The 22,268-nt window shown below is 35.7% G+C and overlaps 5 protein-coding genes across 8 annotated transcripts; 2 read left to right on the top strand and 3 right to left on the bottom strand.

The window, feature by feature from the left end:
• The first annotated feature begins 4,820 nt into the window (after positions 1-4,820).
• Positions 4,821-6,945, top strand: LOC121772423 (ninja-family protein AFP3-like). Of its 3 annotated transcripts, none has more exons than XM_042169528.1 (3): positions 4,821-4,941; positions 5,041-5,525; positions 6,387-6,945. In XM_042169528.1, exons 2-3 carry the CDS (start codon positions 5,072-5,074, stop codon positions 6,737-6,739), a joined length of 807 nt encoding a protein of 268 aa, XP_042025462.1. In that variant the 5' UTR covers positions 4,821-4,941; positions 5,041-5,071; the 3' UTR covers positions 6,740-6,945. The 3 variants fall into 3 exon arrangements, with proteins under 3 accessions (XP_042025462.1, XP_042025464.1, XP_042025463.1); XM_042169530.1 differs by having other exon boundaries at positions 4,829-4,941; positions 5,045-5,525; XM_042169529.1 differs by having other exon boundaries at positions 4,836-5,525.
• Positions 6,946-7,243: 298 nt separating this feature from the next.
• LOC121771700 (LRR receptor-like serine/threonine-protein kinase RPK2) lies at positions 7,244-11,040 on the bottom strand. The gene has a single exon (XM_042168552.1). It carries the CDS (start codon positions 10,809-10,811, stop codon positions 7,428-7,430), a length of 3,384 nt encoding a protein of 1,127 aa, XP_042024486.1. The 5' UTR covers positions 10,812-11,040; the 3' UTR covers positions 7,244-7,427.
• A 1,722-nt stretch (positions 11,041-12,762) lies between these two features.
• On the bottom strand, positions 12,763-14,858 carry LOC121771291 (cell wall protein RBR3-like). The gene is made up of 3 exons (XM_042168072.1): positions 14,678-14,858; positions 13,349-14,291; positions 12,763-13,243 (listed from the first exon to the last, which is right to left on the bottom strand). Exons 2-3 carry the CDS (start codon positions 14,206-14,208, stop codon positions 13,096-13,098), a joined length of 1,008 nt encoding a protein of 335 aa, XP_042024006.1. The 5' UTR covers positions 14,209-14,291; positions 14,678-14,858; the 3' UTR covers positions 12,763-13,095.
• A 141-nt stretch (positions 14,859-14,999) lies between these two features.
• Positions 15,000-15,901, top strand: LOC121771292 (protein CHLORORESPIRATORY REDUCTION 7, chloroplastic-like). 2 transcript variants are annotated; one of them, XM_042168074.1, is made up of 3 exons: positions 15,000-15,106; positions 15,305-15,469; positions 15,531-15,901. In XM_042168074.1, exons 2-3 carry the CDS (start codon positions 15,332-15,334, stop codon positions 15,804-15,806), a joined length of 414 nt encoding a protein of 137 aa, XP_042024008.1. In that variant the 5' UTR covers positions 15,000-15,106; positions 15,305-15,331; the 3' UTR covers positions 15,807-15,901. The 2 variants fall into 2 exon arrangements, with proteins under 2 accessions (XP_042024008.1, XP_042024007.1); XM_042168073.1 differs by lacking the exon at positions 15,000-15,106 and adding an exon at positions 15,141-15,235.
• LOC121771293 (proline-rich receptor-like protein kinase PERK12) lies at positions 15,845-16,549 on the bottom strand. The gene is made up of 2 exons (XM_042168075.1): positions 16,073-16,549; positions 15,845-15,997 (listed from the first exon to the last, which is right to left on the bottom strand). The coding sequence occupies exons 1-2, from the start codon at positions 16,349-16,351 to the stop codon at positions 15,953-15,955; spliced, it is 324 nt and encodes a 107-aa protein (XP_042024009.1). The 5' UTR covers positions 16,352-16,549; the 3' UTR covers positions 15,845-15,952.
• Between the last annotated feature and the right edge of the window lie 5,719 nt (positions 16,550-22,268).

Here is a 22,268-nt window from a genome sequence, read left to right as displayed (position 1 = left end):
ACGTTATCTGATATTTTTTCAAGAATATATAGAAAAATGTTTATGATTTATGAATATTATTGACTTCACATTATAATTGTATACTATAACCGATTTATTAGACTTTTAATTTGTAAAAATATTCAGATCGCATTGTCCAATAATGGCTACAAGATCATTTGTTGTCTAAAAAGAGATACTAGTAGTCTAGAAAAGAAATCACATATACAAATTCTAGTAGATAAAAAAGCTACTTACTCCGTCATTTACTAAATGAGACGGTACGTAATTTTAAAAAAAATGATATTTTAATACTAAGTGAAGATAAATAAAATAAGAACGAAATAAAGTAAAAATAAAAAATTAAGAGAGAATAATAGAAAATGAAATACTCATTCATCTTAGACATCTCAAAAAAACAATATGAATAAGTTAACAAGGAAGTAAGTACTATAAAGGTTTCTAAAGATTAATTATTCAGAAACTAACTTAATTTTAAATCCTATGAAAAATTAAATAACGGGGCAAACCAAAATGTTTAGAGCATTCACAGTGGGACGGATGTCCCGACGGACATCCCAACGGACTTCCCAAAAACATATTCTGCCACGTCATAAGAACATCTCACTGCACTGCCACATCATAAGAACATTACACTCCACAATGACGAACGTCCCCAAGGATGTCCACAATAATAAAAATTCACAAATTCACCAAATCAAACAATTTACGGAATTATAATTTCAACACGAATACGGACGGAGAAAGTGCAATGATAATTTCATTAAATAAAAAAATAAAAAAATACATTTCAACAAAAAAAAGTTTAAACAAATTACATATAAATATCAACGAAGACTCATCCGCATCCATAGCTCATCAATTATATCGTTCTGTAGTCGAATATGGGCTTTTTGTTGGCGCATGTCGGCAAATGCACGGGCTCGGTCGGCCTCTTCATGAAGTATCCACATACGTACATTGGCGGTGGCCACGCCGTGGCTTGGACCGGCTGCATCAACATCATCATTGGTCCAATCAGTCAATGCTGGACCTTCATCTTCGACAATCATGTTGTGCATGATAATATAGCGTACATGATATCAGCAATGTTGTCAATATACCACAGTCGTGATGGACCCTTCACTGCCGCCCATCGAGCCTGGATCACACCAAATGCCCACTCCACATCATTGTGCTCTGTCTTCTGACGACCCGCAAAATAGATCTTCTTTTCGTCTGTTGCGCTTCTAATTGTCTTCATACAGATGGGCTAAATAGGATATATCTCATCCGCCAAATAATAGTTCATATTGTACTAATTATAGTTGGCAATGAAATTGATGGCTAGACCAATACCTATGCACTGATAGTTGAAAAGGGGCGACGACTGAAGGACGTTGACGTCGTTGTATAAATAAAGAGAACCTTTGTATAAATAAAGAGAACTTTTGCTATGCGAATAATGGAAAAATAATGATAAGATTCAATTTTATAGCGGCCAAGTCGCACGTGAAAGTCGCATGACGTAGTAATCTTGCTGGCGCGGTTTGGTTCCTCTACGCGTCGCCCTCACCAACTTGCATGGTCCTTAGCTGTCAGTCTTCACCACAACATGACACGTGGTTCGTTTCACACCCAACAGCGCGACTTCAAAATTTTGATGGAGGGCCCACTTCAGATTTGGTGCATTGATTCTTTCTTCATTTGCCCTTCTATTTTATTCATTTTACATCTTACCCCCTCCCCTACAACTGCGCTTTTTTTGGTGCTTTTCAATATCTTTAAATATTTTGGACCAATTACATGATTCTATTTGAATATGATTTGTAGTTCAATGAGTAATGAGTATCCTATTTATTTAGTGATCTATTAAATCGAAATATGATTAACCAAATTTAGAGCTATTAAAACCCTTACTCGTGCCAGTAAATTATACACAAATTTAAAATTTTGGGTATGTTTTCGTTTCATTTCTTATGATATTACCACAAAGTTTTTCTATGTATGCATAGTACTTTAATTGACATAACATTCATTTTTATCGATTTGATACTGACATATAAAAAGATGGACTAGGTGCGCTTTTATTAGTTAAATAACTACGTTTTCCGTTCAAGGGCTATAAATATAATCTTCTTTTTTCTTTCTTAAAGGTAGGGGTGATAATAGCCGAATCAGAGAAGGAGGACAATGGTTGAATTGTGGTGTTCCTCGGAATTAAAATCAGTGTCATACTAAAATTTGAATCTATAATCAAATTATATGAATGTTTTTTGTATTTATATACCTATAACCTTTAAATTTATATAAAAATAATATAAGTAACATCGTATAGGGCAAAGTTAACGGTAAAATCATAAATTTAGATCAAATATAAATTCCCATTAATTAAATAATTGTAGAAAGAAATAATGAATAAAATTAAGAACAACAAATAATAGTACTAGAGTATGGAATAGTATTTTAGGATCTGACTGAAATAAAAGAAAGCTGGGGGAAGCCCTTAGAGCATCTCCAATGCACGGATGTCTCACTCGTACATCCACTAGGACTTCACAAAAACACCTCCTGCTATGTCAATAGGACTTCCCATCTCACTGACACGTCACTAGGACTTCCCCTGCACAATCCGCCCTTCCCATCGCCCTTCCCACTAGGACTTCCCGCAATAAAAAAAAAATCACAAATTCACAAATAAAACAATTTACGTTTACGGAAATAAAATTTCAACACGAATACAATGGCGGACGTCCACCCGTATAAAATTCACAAATGAAGTTCAACGAGCCGTATATATAGAGTTTTTTTATAAAAAAAATTATAACTCGGACGTCCACGGCGGACGTCCGACCCACGCCACAATGGCGGACGTCCACCCTGCCAGTCGCGCGGATATCCAAGGACATCCGACGTCCATATGGGACGTCCGTATCCGACTGTATGTGTTACAATGGCGGACGTCCCGATCGCCCGTCGCGAAAGTCCGACCGGACGTTCGCCATTGGAGATGCTCTTATAATCAATTATAGCAACTTGGTTTGTATAGTCAAGATAATGTATCATTATTCTCAACAAACATATCCTAGCTTGCAAGTGGCTAGAAAAATAAAAGGATAAATAAAAATACACACACAAAAGGTGGGGGGCAAGTTGCTTATGTTTATTGTTGAAGTCAAATTAATTTTTTGATCAATTTCTCTATGGTAATTAATCAAGGTCACTAGGTAAACAACTTGCATAAAAATACTATTTTGCTTTGGTTTAAAATAATTAATCTGAAAGACAATACATGGTGTAGCGATCAATTGAGATCCCTAATACACTCCATATTCAATGTCATGTTGCATTAATAATTAAATGTACAATATTTAAAATGCAATTGAATTCCAATTTTTTATGCAAATGTGAAATAGAGCTGACTAACCTTAAAACTATCTTTATGATTTTGAATGGATTTCATATTCTTTACATTTCTAAAATTTTATTATTAGAGTAGAAATCGGATTTCATATATACCATCTAAGTAAAAGTTAACAATAGTAATATTACATAGAATAAATAAATAAAACTAAATTTACATGATCAACCTCCAAAATTTGGCTGAAATAGTAAAGCACGTCTTAGATTACCAAATAACATCTGAAAATAAAATGAGAACAAAACATGAAAAGGTAACATTATAATAGCATTGCCACGTTAGACATTAATTGATAATAATATAATATTAATCTAGAATAATAAAGTATATGAAAGTGGTCATTCTATATGTTGTCGAACTCAAATCCACCCCACTTGTGGTCTCAACTGGCTATATAATATTCACAAAATGAATAAAACAATTAAACTAATATTGTACTTTACTTATCCCATTCAAAAGATACCCATTTTTTCATGTCTAAATTGAATGAATTATTTGAAACGTGATTTCTGATTTTTGTTTCACGTACAGACATGTTCTTCTCTGATAACTTCTCATTGTAAGAAATTTACTATGATCATTTGTCACATCATGTAAATCAAAATTTTCACCAATCAAATATTTTGACTAAATACCTTTGATACGATATTCATTGAGAATACAAGCTTTTCTATGTCTTTAATTTTGTATTAAAATCAAAATCAGATTAAATTATAACTTTAAAGTTTAGGCGCAAACTATAAAATTGTCCATCTAGATATATACCGAGACAAAATAGAAGAATCACTACAATAAGTCAATAATATTGGGTATAGCATATTCAATTTAGATTAAGATTATTTTTACAAAACAGAGTATTCTACTATAAGAAGTGACTAGGAGTAGCATTTACATATTTATATTTTGTTATAAAATTACTCCCTTCGTCCACCATTTAAAGGATTCTTTTGCCATTTTGATTTATCCACGATTTATAGAACTATTTACTTTATTCTAGTTTTATTATGCAAACCTCATATTCCACCCATTTTTTACACTCACAATCTAATATAAAATTAATATTTTAAATAGGTCTCACATTCTACTCATATTCTCATTTTACTTTTCTTCACAAAGTCCAATAATTTCTTAAAACACGGAGGGCTCTTTAAATCGTAGACGGAGGGAGTATCAAGTATAGTATTAAGGTCGTTTTAGTAATAATATAGTAGTAATAGGCAATTTGCATGTAAATATATTGAAATTAAAAAAATGGGATTTTGTACATGAGTTGGATTTTGCCAGCAAGCGTGTCGAATATCGCGATATATTCGGCAGAAATTGGTATAATTTAAAGAAAAAGCAAGCAATCCTCCTCCTGTCAACACGTGTCAGTCTCCCGGCCCCCTCACGTTTCTCCACCAATACCCTTTTCGTCTTTTCACTCTTCCCCATGAGTCCTCAAATCCCTCTCTCCTCCTCGTGCCTTCCTCTCCGTTTCTCCTCTGCAACTAACACCCAAATCCACGTCAACGGCTACTAGAATCCGTGGCTTCGCTTCCGTACGTTTTTATTACTATAACTTAACAAAATAGTAGAACAATTCCAGTTTTCTTTCATTCAGATTTGACGCATTTTTTTCTTGATATTTTCCAAACCAGCTAGCTCCGGCAAGTGGGCCCCATTTCTTCGATGGATTGCGCTGATGGGAAGCGAGAAAGGTTCAGTCTTTGCGGCGGAATTGTTATGAAACAGAGCTGCAGTCGAGATGGAGAAGAGGAAGAAGAAGAGGAACTGGAGCTGAGCTTGGGGCTGTCGATGAATGGGAGATTCGGGGTGGACCCAATGCGGAAGAGGCTGAAGCGCTCGTCTTCGATTTCGAATTTGGGGTTCGACGACGGGCGCGTGGAGGCGCCGCTGGCGAGGACGCGGTCGCTGCCGGCGGAGGTGGAGGAGGAGTGGCGGAGGCGGAAGGAGTTCCAGTCGATGAGGCGGATGGCGGCGAGGAAGAAGAGGATGGAGAAGCTGAGGAATGTGAGAGTGCAGCACAAGGAGAGTAGTAGTAATAATGGGTATGAACTCTCATCCTCGCAAGGCTCCATTGGATCACAGGGCTCTTCTGGGATTTCCGATCTTGATTTTGAGGGTAATTAATCATCTTTAAAATCCTTCCTAATTAGTAACTATCTTATTTGAGAAATTGGATTAATTAGTTCCTAATTTGTTGATAAAGTTATGTTCTTGATTATGGATTGCTTATGAATCTGTGTTAGTTATGTTTTCCTTTTTTGGAAAGATAAAGAGTATAGTTTAGTGTTTTGCACACTTGGTGAGTTGAGATGGATGGCTTGTCTCTACATAGAGTTGTTGGTGATGGAGTTGATTGGTGTATTGTATGATGGAGCTTTTGTTGATGCATAGGTTGAGCTCATAGTGGATGGTTAGATTCATAAATATGCAAGTTGTTGTTGTGGTGGAGTTGGTTGGTTGTGCAAGTGTTATGGATGTATAGGTATTTATCTAGATATGTATAGCTTATCATATTAGATTGTCCATTCCTTTCCTATCTCACATTGTATCCATCTCTACGCATTCATCGACACTTAAGGGTCCGTTTGCTAGAGTCGATAACTCGAGTTATCTTATCTAAATTTACCTAAATTGTGTGTTCTTATCTATCTCCCTACCAAACGGCCCCTTAGATTGTGAGATCAATAGCTTTGAGTTGATGAACATGATGGCAAAATCAGATTTCTTCTTTGTTCTTGAGTTATTGAAAGAGAGGAGTAGGTTAGCATTGATTTCACACAAGATGGTTTTTGCCCTATTTGGAAAGCCTACTTCAGCATTGAAAGCGTTTTTCCTCATTTTCTGAAGCTGTATCTAGTGATTGTTTCTTGTCAATTTAGATTATACGGAGTATAATGCATAAATAGAAAGTAAAGGGTATCTAAATTTGATTTCATGGTTTCATTTTGGTGCTAAATATGGACTTCTCTTGTTGCAGGAGGGACCCAAAAGGCCGACGTCCCACCCCCTACGAGCCGGCCATCACAAGACCAGAGCGAGCAGGAACCCCCAACCCGGGCAGCGTCCAATAGGGACGCCAAGCCACCGCCTCCTCCTCCTAGCAAGAACCCGATGTGTGAAATGCCTTACGTCTCCACCAAGGGAGACGGACCCAACGGCCACAAGATAGAGGGATTCTTGTACAGATATAAGAAAGGCGAGGAAGTTAGGATAGTGTGCGTTTGCCATGGCATGTTCCTCACGCCGGCTGAATTCATCAAGCACGGTGGTGGGGGCAACGTCGAGCACCCCTTGAAGCACATCGTAGTTAACCCTTTCCCTCTCTTGTAACGCGAAGGCTTAGTTCCGGCATTGAGTGTTGTTTTCTTCCCTCTCTTGATGAGTAGAGCTGATGAAGAACGATCAATGCTTTGTAATTCGATGACATTGTATGCTACTCTTCTTCTTTCCAAATTCCTCCCTTTTTAATTTGTTTTGTAAGAATTTTATTTTCGGTTTTGATTTTAAATATGTATTTGATTATTTTTGTTGACTAAGATGTAGTATTGTCTTCTCAAATAAAGAGTCCACAAAACTTAATTTTATTGCCGAACAATTAAATCAAATCACGAAGATCATTTTTTTAGATAACATTGACATCATTTTTAGTTCATTTTAAAAAAGTGATCTAATTGGTATTTTTAAAATTTAAATTTTCTAAAATTAACTAAAAACGAACTATAAATGCTCTATGTTATTTGAAAATGACGATTCTACATTTGGAAAAATGCAATAATATGTGGTTCAGTTTTATTCAAAATTGTTTGAGAGAATATATAAAATGAGATTGAAGTCTTCATACCGAAAATAACATTTTTTTTTAGAAATTTAGGGCAAAACTACTCTACAATTTACAGTTTACCTACAATATCAACACTAACACCACCTCAAAAAAAGCAAAATAAATAAATAAAAAGATCACACTTATATCCTGTAATGTGCAGCCTCTACAAATATGGTGTGTGTTCACCTTTCACCTCTAACAAGATGGTGGTTGAAGCTGTTTCAACCGCCGCACCACCTGCTTCATCGTCGGCCGGTTTGACAGAGTTTCAACCGTACACACCACGGCCAAGTGGAGGATTTCGACCAGATCGTCGTGCGGGCCCACGTCCCACAACCCGGCCGTGAACAGCTCCTTGGCCCGGCCTTGCCGCAAGAGCATGCACGCCCAAGCAACGATGTTGAACCCGTTCCCGTAGGAAGAGAACGACGGATCGAGCGCCTTCTTGTCGGAAATCAGCTCGAGAAGCACGACCCCGTAGCTGTAGACGTCGGCCTTGTCGGAGACACGGCAAGTCATGGCATACTCGGGCGCGACGTACCCAAACGTCCCAGCCACGCCGGTCGTCGCGTGCGTCTCCGAAGTCCCGAGCAGCCGAGCAAGCCCGAAGTCGGAGAGGTATGCGTTGTGGTCCTGATCCAGCAAGATGTTGCTAGGCTTCACGTCGCGGTGGAGGACGCGGGGCACGCACTGGTCGTGCAGGTAGGCGAGCGCGTGGGCGACATCGAGGGCGATCTTGTGCAGCACCCTCCAATCAACGGCTCTACTGGACCTCTCCTGGATGAACTTCTCTAGGTTGCCACCGGGCAGATAGTTGTATATAAGAAACATCTCGGTTTCGCTCGCGTGATACCCGATCAACATGACAAGGTTCCGGTGTCGGAGCCGGGCTAGGGTTTTGATCTCCGCATCAAACTGCTGGATGGCTTGGAAACGCCCGATGGCGAGCCGTTTGATGGCCACTAGGACACCGGGAGCGATCTCCGCTTTGAATGTTGCTCCAAATCCACCATTCCCGATGCAGTTGTTCGTGTTGAAGCCCCCCGTGCCACGGACCACATTCTCGTACGTCAGAGGCACTGCTATTTCGTTGAAGACGATTACTTCCTTCCGAACAGTTCCACTCACTCTGGACCTCGGCTTGCACTTTCTCGTGTATAAGAAAAGTACAACCAGAGCAATCAGCACCGATACAATGGCTGTCGCCGATGTTATAGAGGCAATTTCGACAGAACGGAGGGAACCCTTCCCTCGTTTCCGGCTTGGAGATGCAGGAGAAATCGTGCCGTCATCTCCTGTGCCCCCTCGTTGATCAGATGGTGAGGAGGGAGAACAACGTAGAGAAGGATTCCCAACAAAGCTATCACATTTGATCACATTACTGAGCACAGGCAGTGGCCCGGACAAATCGTTGAATGACACATTGAACGCCGATAGGGTAGATACACTTGCAATACCGAGGGGGATCGGCCCAGATAGCCTATTATTGTTGAGGAGAAGGACTGTCAAGTTTCTCAGCTTCACAAGCACGTCGGGAATTCCACCGGATAACACATTCGATGATAGATCAAGAACTTCAATAGACTGCAGCTGCCCCAAGCTTGGAGGTATGGGGCCATCAAGCTTATTTCCGGACAACGAAAGAAATCTGAGATCTTTTATCCGGCCAAGGCTGGCAGGAACCGGACCTTGCAACAGATTCCGACTTACATCAAGAACGCGCAATGAAGCCATGTCTCCGATGGTGGGAGGCAGACTTCCAGAAATCTGATTACTGGAAACATCCAACACAGTCAGTGTTTTGCACAACTCGGCGATATCTGCTGGAACTTGACCAAACAACCTGTTGTTTGTGACATTAACGATTATACCTCCAGCAAGATCACACTTCTCGGAGAAAGCTCCAAGAAAGCTTCCGGTAAGATTGTTTCCGCCAGCAAGAAAGGCATAAGCTGTTTGCTTCCCTAATCTTGAAGATGAAACGGGCATTGCCTGCAGTGGGCCATTAAGGTTGTTAGAACCAAAGTTGTGCATAACCAAGAGACTCGCACCAATCCTATTCACTGGCAAAGCAGTTTCGATCTGATTTCTGTATCCAAAATATGTTACATATGCCAATGAAGGATCATACACATCGAAAGCATCCACATTTATGGATTGAATAGGAGGACATTCTTCATACTCAAATTCGGGGATAGGACCCGACAGCGAATTTCCACTGATATCAAAGAAAGTCATACAAGGAACGGGAAGTTTGTCGTTGATCCCTCCACTAAGTTTGTTCAAACTCAGGTCAAGAAAATGAAGCTTCTTGCAGTTGCTAAGCCCATCTGAGATTTTTCCAGAGAAAAAGTTATTAGGCAAACTCAACAGCTCCAAATTGCTGCAGGAGCCCCAGTTAGCAGGGAAATCTCCTCGCAGAATTGCTCGAGGAGCCCAAAGCATCCTCAAATTTGAGAGGCTAGTAACCTCTACCGGGATTGAACCTTCATAAAAATTGTAGTCATCGGTAGTATACGCCAACTTATCCGATGAATAACCACCCCCTAAGCTCGAAACATTTGGAAGAGGATCCCATAGGTTCGACAACACAAGGATAGACAGCTTTGTACAGTTACCAAGTTCCTTCGGTATAGCACCACTAAAACTGTTCCTCGAGATGTCCAGCACTTCAAGCTCACTCAACTGACCAAGCTGACTCGGAATCTCATCCTCCAACAGGTTAGAGTACAGAAGCAGCGTCTTCAACCCCCGACAGTTCCCAATCGTTTTTGGAATTCCATCAGTCAAATAATTCCCCGAAAGATCCAAATGCTCGAGCTTCCCACAATTGTCTCCTATCTCAACTGGTATCAATCCAGTGAGCAGATTGTATGACAAATAAAGCCCCCAAAAATCCCTAAATTCACCAATAAACTGTGGAATCGACCCGTTAATTTGATTCCCAGCTAGATTAACAATCTGGAGCCCCGAACAATTGGACAACGAACTCGGTATACCACCATTGATCTGATTGAACCCCAAGTTAAGAACCCTCAAGCTCCTCAACCCACTGAACTGGCTAGGCAACGAGCCCGAGATCAAGTTCCCTTCGAGGTCAAGAACCTCGAGCTTCTCCAAACCCCAAATCTCCACAGGAATCTCACCACTCAATTCATTAAAAGGCAGTGACAAAATCCTGAGTTCACGAAGCTTAGCAACAGCAGCAGACAATTTACCCAAGATTTGAACTTTACCCAAACAAGGCCTCCTATTTCCGAAACCATACAGTGGGAATCGAGAAATTCTAGCACAAGAGAGAGAATTACCTCCGCCAGTAATGTTCAACGCCACGACCCGAGAGCCCGAATCGCAGGAGAGCCCGGCCCACGAGCAGTGATCCGGGCTTTGGGGATTCCAGCTGCTCAGCAGTCCGTGAGGGTCCGAAAGCGACGCCTTCAGCTCCAAGAGGGCAGATTTGTCCGAATCGGAGGAGGAAACGGCGTCGTACCGAGCTGAAAACAGAGCAAGAACGAAAATCAAGAGGTTCAACGGGGAACAGAGATGGCGCCATTTCGCCACAGGAGGAGAAGGACCCATTACTGAGGCTCGAAAAGCCCGAGTTCAGCCCGGACCCCTTGCTGTAGCCCTCTTTCAAGAACGAGTGTGGAAGCTCAAACCCTAATTTCGCAGGTAGCTTTTCCCTAGATGTAAATGGAATCTAGAGAGGGAGGGAGACGAACAGTAGGCTGGTTTTCTTTGTGGAATAAACGGTTTGGTGTTCACATTTTGTCTGAGCATTGAATTCAATGTTTGTGAATTTTAACATTATAAAATTCCACAAAATTTTGGTCTTAAAGATTGACTGGTGAGACTACAAGTAGGACTGGTGATTACTCCACCTCATCAATCTTCTTCAATTCTACTTTCATTATTCTATTTATTTATTATTCTTTTTCTATTTTTATTATAAAATAAAACTTCTTGGGAGGTTGAAACGTCATTACTATATGGCCTATTATAGAATCTCTTTGTTCCAAAAGATTACGACGTGATAAATAATTGCCTTTTTAGGTGTGTTATGCTAAAGATGAAAATTTTTCTATCGATAAATAAGTCGATTAACTATGCTACTATTATTATTCGATGAGATTGAACTCCTTGATCATCGCATTCTTTTTCTTGATAAATAACACTCTCTTCATCCTAAACTCTAATAAAGAATATGCCCTTTTTTGCATTATTTAATTTTAATGTTAAAGTGAAAAAGAGAATAAATTAATAAAAAAATAATGTTCATTTTTAGAAATTAGTTATTTTTATTAAATAATGTTCACTCGTCAACAATAACACTCTCTCTCTCTCCTCCGTAGCAATTAGTGAACAATAGGTTATTGGCACTTTACAAAATTAATAGTGATAAAACTTGGATGTAGAATACATTGAAATATATGTAAATTAGCATTTTCTAAATTTTGTTGTTATTTTTAGCAATTTTTATGTTTATAATACGAAAATGCCTCTCTCTAGAATCGCCGCCGCGTCCCCACACCCAATTTTCAATGGGGTTTTTGGGTTGAAGTTTGATTTAATGGGCCTAACTTTTTTATTTTCTCTTACTTAACGTGTGAAATTGTCTACTATTTTGGACCCATGATAAAAATTCTTGAATTTTCTTTTCGTAAAAGGCAGGTTTCTTTTTTTATTACTCCATATTTTACTTTTCTTTCCATCATTTAGTTTTTTTTATTAGAGGGAAAGTCTCACGCCCTATCAATTCTTTAGATGATACAAACTTTTAAGTTCCTAAAAAGGTGCACCATAAATTTTTTTATCTTATATGCAATTTCTCAACCATATTTGTATTATATTTCTATTAAAAATAAATCTTTAAATTATAGTAATAAGAAATTAACTCACACCTATATTGAGAAAGGGAGAGGGGATCACCTGCCTAACAAAAATCAATTTCACACATCATGTCATGAATTTAGCACAACAAAGTTGAAAATTCGCTTTAAAAGACGCACTATAATTTCTTTCTATGGATTGGTATCATGATTAATTAGTTACTACTAGTTGAGAATGAGGTATATACCTATAAAAATATTATTTAATGTTATTTTTATCATCTTTAATAACTAATAAAAGTAATTTAGTACCCTAATTTATTGGTTGTGAACACAAATTCCATCTTTGGAACTGCTTGTCCAACTGATTCACACAATTTCCATCTAATAAATGGCGTTCAATTAATTATTTAACAATTAAAAGCACATGCCCAAAAATCAAAATCCCAAACCTAACTAAAACTTTTAAGTACTAGTAGTATTTTTCAAGCTAATACATAGTAGGAAATTTTATTGGTGGAAAATGATACACACATGCAATCATATTCCTCCGATCCCAAACCATTTATTTTGTAATCATTTCTTGCTTGTGGGATCACTGTGTAAACAATGACATTGTGCGTGTGTTGATCTAATGATAGAGTGGTTAAAAGCCAGGTACTGATTTAGTGCCATGATATTGAAATGAGAGAGCAAACACGTACACAAAATAAGATACCACATTTTCATATATGGATACATACATACATTATGATTTAGCTTAGTTGATTCTCAAATCTGAATATAAGATCACAGCATCAAATCACAAAAGTTTCATTTGATCATCATCCCTGCAGCTTGCTTCCAACAGAGCAAACTACTCATCAAGCCTTGCTGCCAAGAGGAAGAACCAACTCTCAGTGTATCAGCAGCCGAGATACGAGGCACGCATCCGGTTGAGCACGCGACGCCAATAACAGATATCACCAATCATTGGGGACTATTTTCAAAAGGGTGCATATATATGTGTATATCGGTCGTGGACATCATGATCGTTAGCAGCAACGAGACAAACACGGGCACCACGAAAACCATTTCCCCTTTGTGGATTCCGGATTCGTACTATTAGTATCCTGTGCTTCCACCTCCGGCTTCTCCTCAACCTTCTCCAACGAGCTAGCCCTTCCGCCTTCGCTATCCAATCTGAGGTCAAAAAATGAGAAAAACTCGTAAAATTCAACAATGATCAATCACATCTAACACGAGGCGAAAACATAAAAAAAGAAAGAAAAAGAACTGTTATCTCACGCAGGGAAAGCAGAAGAGGTGCCACTCTCGTTAGAGAGACGACCTCCTTTCATGGTCCCCGAGGTGATGGAATCCTCCTTTTCAAGGCTAGAGACGTTGCTCGACTTTACACTTCCCTCTTCGTGCGATGGCACCTCCATGAGGGGAGGAAGGCTGATAGGGAGACTGCATATTTCATTAGGCTTGGCTTCTGAGGCGTAAAGGGATGATTGACCGTTGCTCGACTCCTCCAATCTTGCAAGCTCCTCGGACCTAAACTGGTCCTTGGCAAAGCTGGTGTTCCCACCGTGTATGCTGAACAACGAGTCGGTTGAGGCCACGCTCCAATCTGAGGCATTCACTGGTTTGCTAGAGAACACAGAGGCAGGGATCCGGGCAGGGTCATAATCGGAAGGGTGCCCCATGGTTTGGACCGGAGGGGATGTTGTAGGAGATAAGTGCCCCTCTGGACCGACAATAGGGGACACGCTTGACATGCTCCATTCCGGTGTCTGAGGAGGGCAATTGGGCATGGAAACGGATGCTTGGCCGAGCTGCAGGTCTCCATAGGACTTGGATTTGGCAATGGGAACATCATGTTCCAATGAAGCACACGAAGACGAGGAGGAGGAGGAGGAGGAGGAGGATGCAGAAGACGATGGTGTAAGGTGTCGAGCCTTTGCTTCTTCGACTATTTGGCTGTCTTCTTCCTCGGATTCGGACACATTTCTAACGTGTCCAATGGTTCCTTTCTCCTGCTCGGGTTCAGATGTGTTTCCAACGTGCTCGTGCTCAGTGGCTCCTTTCGCCTGCTCTGGTTCAGAGGCATTTCTTATGACCTTGGGCTCAATGGTTCCTTTCGCCTGCTCGGATTCAGACATGTTTCTTACGTGCTCGTCCTCAATGGTTCCGTTTGCTTGCTCGGATTCTATAGCTCATCCGAGTATTGAAAGTCCTCAAATGACTGATTCAAACACAATCACATATCTATCAGCATATGTTTTTAATAACAGATTTTCACATGTAAAAACAGAGCAATCTATAGTACTATTATGATTTTTATCCCAATTTGTTCAAATTGAGAAAATTGAATTCGACGTGATCAACGAATTGTTTAATTGATTACCATATACTATCAACTATCTCGTCAACAAAGCCTCAAATTTCTAAAAAAATGGTAAACCTCACAATTATCAAGAAGGTGTAAATTCAAATGCAATTAGGAAAGAAAACATCATTGATCATTGAGACATGCAAAAGTTGAAACACAAAAATTGTACAACTATGATCCATGTTTGTAATTTGAGACAAAAGGGCTTGTCTGAATCTGATTCAACAAATGGTACGTACCTAAAATCGAGATGGTGGAGGAAGCAGCAATCGGAGTGTTCCCTTTTAGCGTGGAAGCCAAAACCAGTGAATCACACACCAAACAAAACCTTGGTTGAATCAAGAAACGTTGCAAATGTGGTGCAAATTAGGGCTGCACGACGAAATGTGGTTGATTTTTGAGGGTTTATTCTTGGAAGAAAGCATCCGTTTTGATGAGGATGGTCGACCTTCCATTTCGGACATTTGCCAATTATAACTATGGTTAATAAAGTAGTTATAACTTATCTATAAAACTACCCATTCTTATTAGTAATTACATATCCCAAATCTAGATCAGTTACAATTAGTTCACTAACATGAAAACAATTTGACCATACAGGTCTTGTCTTGTCTTGTATACGAGAATTTTACATGTTAGATGATTGAATCTTGCTCTAACTTATATGGGTATTATTTTCAACTTTACTTCAGAAATGTCAATAACAAATAGTATTAGCTAGCAATTCTAAGTTTCTAACTATGAAAAGTGAAAAGAAAATATAAGAAACAATATAGAACAAAATAAGGAAGGAAAAAGTATGGATGATATTTGGTATTCATCTTATCCTTAATATTTTTGACAACAAACCTTTGTTTTCTTTGTAGGGTTTGAAGCAGTGTTTATGTGATTTAATGGAGAAGATATCATTATTAACATCAAGCACCAGAATTCATCCACACTTACCATTCTCCCAATCCAAAACGCCAACTCCATTTCCCCACAAATGGATTCATCTCCGAAACACCCAATTCCGAGGTCATCTACTCAAGGTAATTTGTTCAGCCTACCCAATTCGATTAGGATTTGGTTGAAGCTGCTTAATTCAATTAGGTCGATAGCTCGAGGAGAAGAAGGAGATCCAACACGGAGTCTGAGACTTATGTGTTGATGGAGCCAGGCGAGGATGAGGAATTCGTGTCGGAAGACGAATTGCGCGACAAGTTGAAACAATGGTTGCAGAATTGGCCGGGTAAATCTCTTCCACCCGACCTTGCACGATTTGATTCCATCGATGATGCTGTTCAATACCTAGTTAAATCTGTCTGTGAGCTCGAAATCGATGGCGATGTCGGCTCAATTCAGTGGTACCAAGTCCGATTGGAGTAGCTATTTTGTTTGTTAATCATGTTATTGAATAATGCCCCTTTTGTGTTCGATGAAATGCTTGAATTGATAATATATTTGTATATTACAGAAGTAAATACATGTGGAGTATTTAATAACTAGCTATGAAACTTCAAAACTCCTTTTCCTCAATTTGGAAGAGGGCTTGATTCCTGAAGATTAAAAGCTTGAATCTGCAAAAATCAGAATTCAAGAATCAATACGTTGGTGATCAAGAAATGATAAGATTCTTGAAAAAATGGTTATACCTTGTGGTGATTAGTAGAGGGTGGGATTAGCTTGCTTCCCTTTCTGCCTCTAGCAAGAATGTTTCTGGTAACAGGGGACATCATTTGATCAGTTGGGCTAGTGTACCTCTCCGCGTATTTGAACGGTTTAGGGACCTTGAGGCGGTCGGGCGTGCTGTTCTTGCCGGAGTTGCAGGCCGGAGGAGGAGGCGGCGGCGAGTTTGGTTCGTTGGGAGGGCTGTTGTCGGCATCGGAAGTGGTGGGTTTGGGAGGGGTTTGGAGAAGCATAGCAGTGTCCATTGAATTTGAGAATTGGTTAGTTATGAGAGAATATGAGTTTGTGTGTCAAGAAATGGAAATTGGGAGTTTAATAGTGTCAAAAGATGATGGTGTCATTCAGCTGCCAAAGGTGACCGTTTGGGTTCCTAACGGTCGATTTAGATATCTAAAAAGGGAAGAAAAAAGTGGATGTGTTACTGAACAAAATAATGATACTTCAACTTAATTTATAATTTATAAGACGCTTCTCGTTCTCGTTTAATAGAGCATAGGGATTACTATTAATGATTTTATAGCCACATTGAATATTTTTATACACGTTGTAAAGCAGCCACGCACTATTGCACACAGAAACACACCACGAGTCCACGACGGCAAGCGAGTCTATTGACTGTTATGAAATCGTTTCTTTTCTCATTTTATTAAAACCCTATTTTCCTATTAGAATATAGAAGTCACATTTTCGAGGAGACTTCTTGAAAATAAAAGCCTATTTTCCTATCAGATTTAGACTTTTTAACTTCCTTTATTTTTTAAAATAATTTTTTTGAACTTAAAGTTTAGAGTAATGTTATGCAGTCATAATGTAGCCAGCCACACAATGGTATTTTTGTAAATAATTATAAAAGTCAATACAATAAATTAATAGTAATAGTTAGTGTTAAGATAATTTTACTTAATTACCCTTTCTCAATTTTTTACTTCAAATTTAAATTTACAATATTCTCTCTCCATAATAATTTATGCACAATTTACGAAATAATTTATGCACAATTTATGTCAAATTATATGTATGTTGTATTGGAAATAATCATATCATACCTATTAACTAAGAGACATCACAATATATCATAAATAAATTATGGTAATAAGTAGTATATATATGCTTGCATATATATTTTATGATCTAGTTTAATAAGATCAACTAATCTTAAATATAATGTTACTCCTAGCTATTCTAATTTGGTAATCAATTTTCATGAATGTGCAAAGTTATATAATTGTACTGCATATCATATAAAGTGTATTAGAATTGGATCATGTCTTCTAAACTGTAAATATAAGTCACATATTAATATTGTAAATTATTGCGTATTTTAGATGCTACTGTATTATGTAAAATAATTTAATTTGTTACATTGCAAAAATAACTATTATTATATAATTATCATATTATTGCAAAAATAACTATTATATGACATAATACAACTTACACGCCAATAACTAAACTTGCTAATAATACTAATAATAACATATAATAGTAATAATATTGACTTATATAGATAACATGGATAAATTTTAAATGCAAAATACATTTAAAGGTCATTGTACTACTTATAGGAGTTTGGCCGTAATGGTATGAGTAGCTTTATATCATTATTATAAACTATATTATGACACCATTTAAAATTGTTACAAGAATATACTATAGGTTATATTGACAATACCAATAATAATATCAAATATTAAAAATTATAAATACAACTTCATATTAATATATTGTTGCTAATATATTATTACAACATGGAGTCATGTAATATTATCAGTTACTATTGTTATTGTCGCAATTATCCGATAATTATAGGTTTTAGCTAAACTATAATGGAGTACTAATTATGTTATGTGGTGTCGCAATTTATAATTATTATCAAATAACTAATAACTGATCTAAGATCGAAAATTCCCAATTGATTTTAGATTCAATAGATATTTGATTCACTTGAACAATTTAAAAATTTATAAAATTCAATTGGGATTCACTTCATCTTCTATCATTCTATTCAATTAATGAACTGAACAAGTAAATGTTCAATCAAACTTAAATTTTATTGAAGATTCAATTGATTTTGAAGCATGCTTCTGTGACACCGGGAATCTGCAGAAAATCCATCTACAATCTGCCTATAACTAAAATGCAATTTGTGAAAATCCATTTACAACTTCTACAAATATATATTTCATGTTTTTTTTACAATATTACATGTTACGTGTCACGTGGCAGCACAAAGTTGAAAATATATTGCAATTTTAAAATTAATTGTTTTTTAAGTACATCCACAATGGGATGTATACAAAGGATAGCAATTACTACACTTTAACATATTAATAATGTTAAAAAAAAAATCAAAACATCATACATAAAATATAAATAATAATAGTAAAATAATGGAGTAGATCATAAGTTTTGGAAAATCAATTAAACATTCTATTTTTCATCTTTTACGTGTATTTTTTTTCTCTTTAGTGTCATTTATTTTATTTTTAAGTTTTTCTTTGATTTTACATTGTGGTTTATTTAATACTTGAAAATATTTGATCCCAAATTATTAAATAAATCTAAGACCAATAAAAATTCTTCGTTAAATTGAAGATCAATTCAAATCTCTAATCTAATCTAATACTAGATGACACCCAATTAAATCGAAAATCTACTCATGATCTAAATTACTTAAATGAATGAAAATTAATTTGAATATCAAATTATACGATCGAAATAATTAATCTTTAGTTGCATTAAAGATCAATTAGAAATAAATAATTGAAGTTTAATTATAAGTAGATTAAGCCTATTAAGTTATAAAATATCATACTATAGTTATATAATATAACAAACTGTTAACAGAATTATAATTATTGATAATACAATTATCATTGTTAATTAATCTATAGTAGTATCACAAATGTAGGATCATACTATACATGTAAAAATTGACACTGCATATTGTGTATACATAAAAAATCTAAATGTTCAATTATAATGTCGTAATAATATACTATTAACTTATACACTTGTCAAATTTTATATTATCATGTGATATAGTAACATCTTAAGATTAATAATGTTTTATTTTCAACCCTTGATATTATTAATTTATACACTATAAATCGTTATTAGAATTTTTAATATTAGGGATTATTATGTTTAACATATTATAATATTATGAGTTGTTATAAATTAATAGTCTCAATGAAATACAAATGACTGCAAGTTATCACAATATTATTAATTAATGCAGTACTATTTAGTTATTTACTACTACGATATAAATTTTAAGAATATAATAGGTGCTACAACTATATGGTGTAATATATTTTTAATAATTGAACAATCTGAAAAGATAGAAAATGAAGGATAATATTAATAAGTAAAGAAAAAAAGAGGGAGCCGATGAGTGGGGGTGTCTAGATTTGATATTTTTTAGATATATTTTTTGTATAAATAAATTTGGATATTGCTTAAAAAATTCAAACAAAAGAAGTAATGACAGGCTATATTGTGTCGTGGGGAATTTCGATTGAAACCCAAGTCTCGTAATTATATTTTGAAAGGAAACTGAGTTTGTTTTTTTGTCTCCAGCTTTATCATTTAAGAGCCTTGCTTAGCATTTACTAATATTTAAGGCTTAAGGATATAATCGTCTTAAAAAAATTTATACTTTTTATGTGCATTAACTGTGACGGGACCGATCCGGTTTACTTCCAAAAAATTATTTATGGTCATTTAGCATCACTCTTAAGTTTAACGTAAAATTAGTAAAGTAAGAAAGAGGAAAGAGGAAAAATGAGTAAAGTAAAAGAGAAAAAAGTTATCAATTAGTGTTAGTGGATGCATCTCGACAATATTAGTGGTATAAATTAATGTGTATGGATAATATGCATTATAAAAATACTTTAAAATGAAAAGTTTCTATTTTTAAGAGATGGGCCAAAAAGGAAAGAATTTTTTATTTTTAAGAGACGAGGTATATAATTATCAATACATAAATTCGTTGGAGGAAAAAGTTACCAAGGTAGTGAAGATGTATAGAAATAGTTATTTTGTCAAAAGATTATAATAGATTTTTCCGATATTTTCTTAGGGATCATAGTGTACCATTATTATGTAATGAAATTAAAAATTTTCTAAAAGTGAATTAATATATTGTTTACTCGGTATTAGATGGTGGGGCTTGCTAGTTTAAAAAATATGATTGATCGAGCATTACATTCTTATCTTTTTATACCGACCATACTAATCAATATGAAAAAAAAAATCAATCCATACTAATATACTATACACCACACTAACGAGTTTTTCATAGACAAATGAAATTTTGGCGAATACTCAAAACTCAAAAGTCTTATCCTAAGTAATGAAAGAAGAAGTCATAGCTTCATTATTAATAATCTTTATCGACAATAAATTAATAGTCTAGTCAAGATGATAACACAATATATTTGGACCCTTGACTTTATTATTCCTATTTACATTGCTATGGACAATTGACCAATATTCCATAGACCAACTATATTCGTTACACGAGATTCTAATTTTATGGTGTTACGTTTCATTTATAGGACCGAGTCTAGAATTAAGCTCAGTCCAAATACATCTTAAATGAGAATTGGATTTGCAAAGCCTAATTAAATAATTAACGCTACTTGGCTGCTTTCTTTTATTGATCTTGGACTCAAATTGCAATATAACCATGTGATACTATAGCGCAATATCAATAATAATGATAATAATAATAATAATAAGCTTTTAATTTTAAATTTCATATGTAAATTATTAACATCAAAATCAAACTCTACAAATATGACAAATCTGTATAGCCCTCGTTATAATCCATATAGTAGTACTTTTATTCAATCAGGTCTTTTTCTTCTTAATTATAAAGATCTGCTCTTCTATTTTTTATAATCTACAGTGATGATTGGTTTTGATTATTGTGATCGTAATCTATGAAGTTAATGACCTCCAATTTTATGTCGAGTGGTCTAATTTCAAGAATTTTAGAAAGATTATGGGAATTTCTTTAATATGTGATCATAATATATAGATCGGTATATGTTACGAATTCAACTAAATCGATAAATCCCGTTTTTTTTTTGTAGTGATATATCTTCGCTATGAAGGTATAAACTTGAAATCTAACAAAAATCTCATTTCGAATGAATTTTAAATCTTGATGTGGCACTGATAATGACCTACATATATGTAAAAAATTGAAAGAAAAAAAAAGATTATATAATTCCACCCTAAGTACCTATGAAGGTAAGGAGTAAAAAATAAAAACTATTTGAATGACATTGATAACTAGATATAGTAAGTCACAGCTTAGCATATCACATGCATGTCTCTAAATAAATTTATTTGGAGATTAGATGATTAATAATCACGACATAGATCTATTATAAAATAAAATAAGCTTAGCTATTTGTCTTAAGTCCAGTTTCCTGGCCGTAAATAAAGGATCAGAATTCAACAATCAACACTAACATGATAAATAGTTTAGTACTACAAATCTTCAGAGTCTTTGTAAGATTAATAGCTTAAATCATGTGAAGGGTGTTTAATTTATATGAGTATTTTATTAGGATGTTAATGTTGCGTGGTAAATAAATAGTCTGGCAGTTGATATATGTATTGAATAAAATGTCAGATTGTATGATAATTTGTGCAACAATGGATGGATGCTGAAGTGATGTATGTCACACTGCTACTGTATATCGCTCAAACCCTCCATCTGGTCAACGCCATTCAATTATCATCATTCCACTTTTGATTTTTCCAATAAAATATCTCCTCAACTTTATAATAATTTAAAATTTATAATAAATGCATTTTCATTTAATAATATATTAATATTACATATACAATGGGTTGAGTGAAAATTATTGTGTTATTTATCCCTTATATGAATTACTCATAAAACACCTACAAGTGAAAAAGAAAACTAAAAACAAACAAGGGTGTGAAAGTTTTAAGAAGATAATGACTATTAAAATACACTTTTATGACTTTTAAAACACAATATTATAGTATATAGAACATATATAGCTACATTAAAAATTTTTAAACACTTTTATGATAATAATAGATAAATTGTAGATAATGTGTAAACATTGGAGTACTAGTTATATTGCCATACAAAGCTAAGTATATGCAAATATA

The sequence above is a fragment of the Salvia splendens genome, chromosome 16 (assembly GCF_004379255.2).
Source record: "Salvia splendens isolate huo1 chromosome 16, SspV2, whole genome shotgun sequence".
In the NCBI taxonomy this organism is placed as follows: domain Eukaryota; kingdom Viridiplantae; phylum Streptophyta; class Magnoliopsida; order Lamiales; family Lamiaceae; genus Salvia; species Salvia splendens.
Note: the sequence above shows the minus strand (reverse complement) of the source record. Positions and strands in the feature narration are given on the sequence as shown.

Bases quoted from the DNA above. Each gene is read 5' to 3' on its own strand.
- LOC121771291 (XM_042168072.1), bottom strand. From the start codon at position 14,208: ATGTCTGAATCCGAGCAGGCGAAAGGAACCATTGAGCCCAAGGTCATA. The intron at 13,244-13,348 runs GTGAGATAACAG...TTTTGACCTCAG, and splicing joins ACCTCTTCTGCTTTCCCTGC to ATTGGATAGCGAAGGCGGAA.
- LOC121772423 (XM_042169528.1), top strand. From the start codon at position 5,072: ATGGATTGCGCTGATGGGAAGCGAGAAAGGTTCAGTCTTTGCGGCGGA. The intron at 5,526-6,386 runs GTAATTAATCAT...CTCTTGTTGCAG, and splicing joins TTCCGATCTTGATTTTGAGG to GAGGGACCCAAAAGGCCGAC.
- LOC121771293 (XM_042168075.1), bottom strand. From the start codon at position 16,351: ATGGACACTGCTATGCTTCTCCAAACCCCTCCCAAACCCACCACTTCC. The intron at 15,998-16,072 runs GTATAACCATTT...TGATTTTTGCAG, and splicing joins CCTCTACTAATCACCACAAG to ATTCAAGCTTTTAATCTTCA.
- LOC121771700 (XM_042168552.1), bottom strand. From the start codon at position 10,811: ATGGGTCCTTCTCCTCCTGTGGCGAAATGGCGCCATCTCTGTTCCCCG.
- LOC121771292 (XM_042168074.1), top strand. From the start codon at position 15,332: ATGGAGAAGATATCATTATTAACATCAAGCACCAGAATTCATCCACAC. The intron at 15,470-15,530 runs GTAATTTGTTCA...TAATTCAATTAG, and splicing joins TCCGAGGTCATCTACTCAAG to GTCGATAGCTCGAGGAGAAG.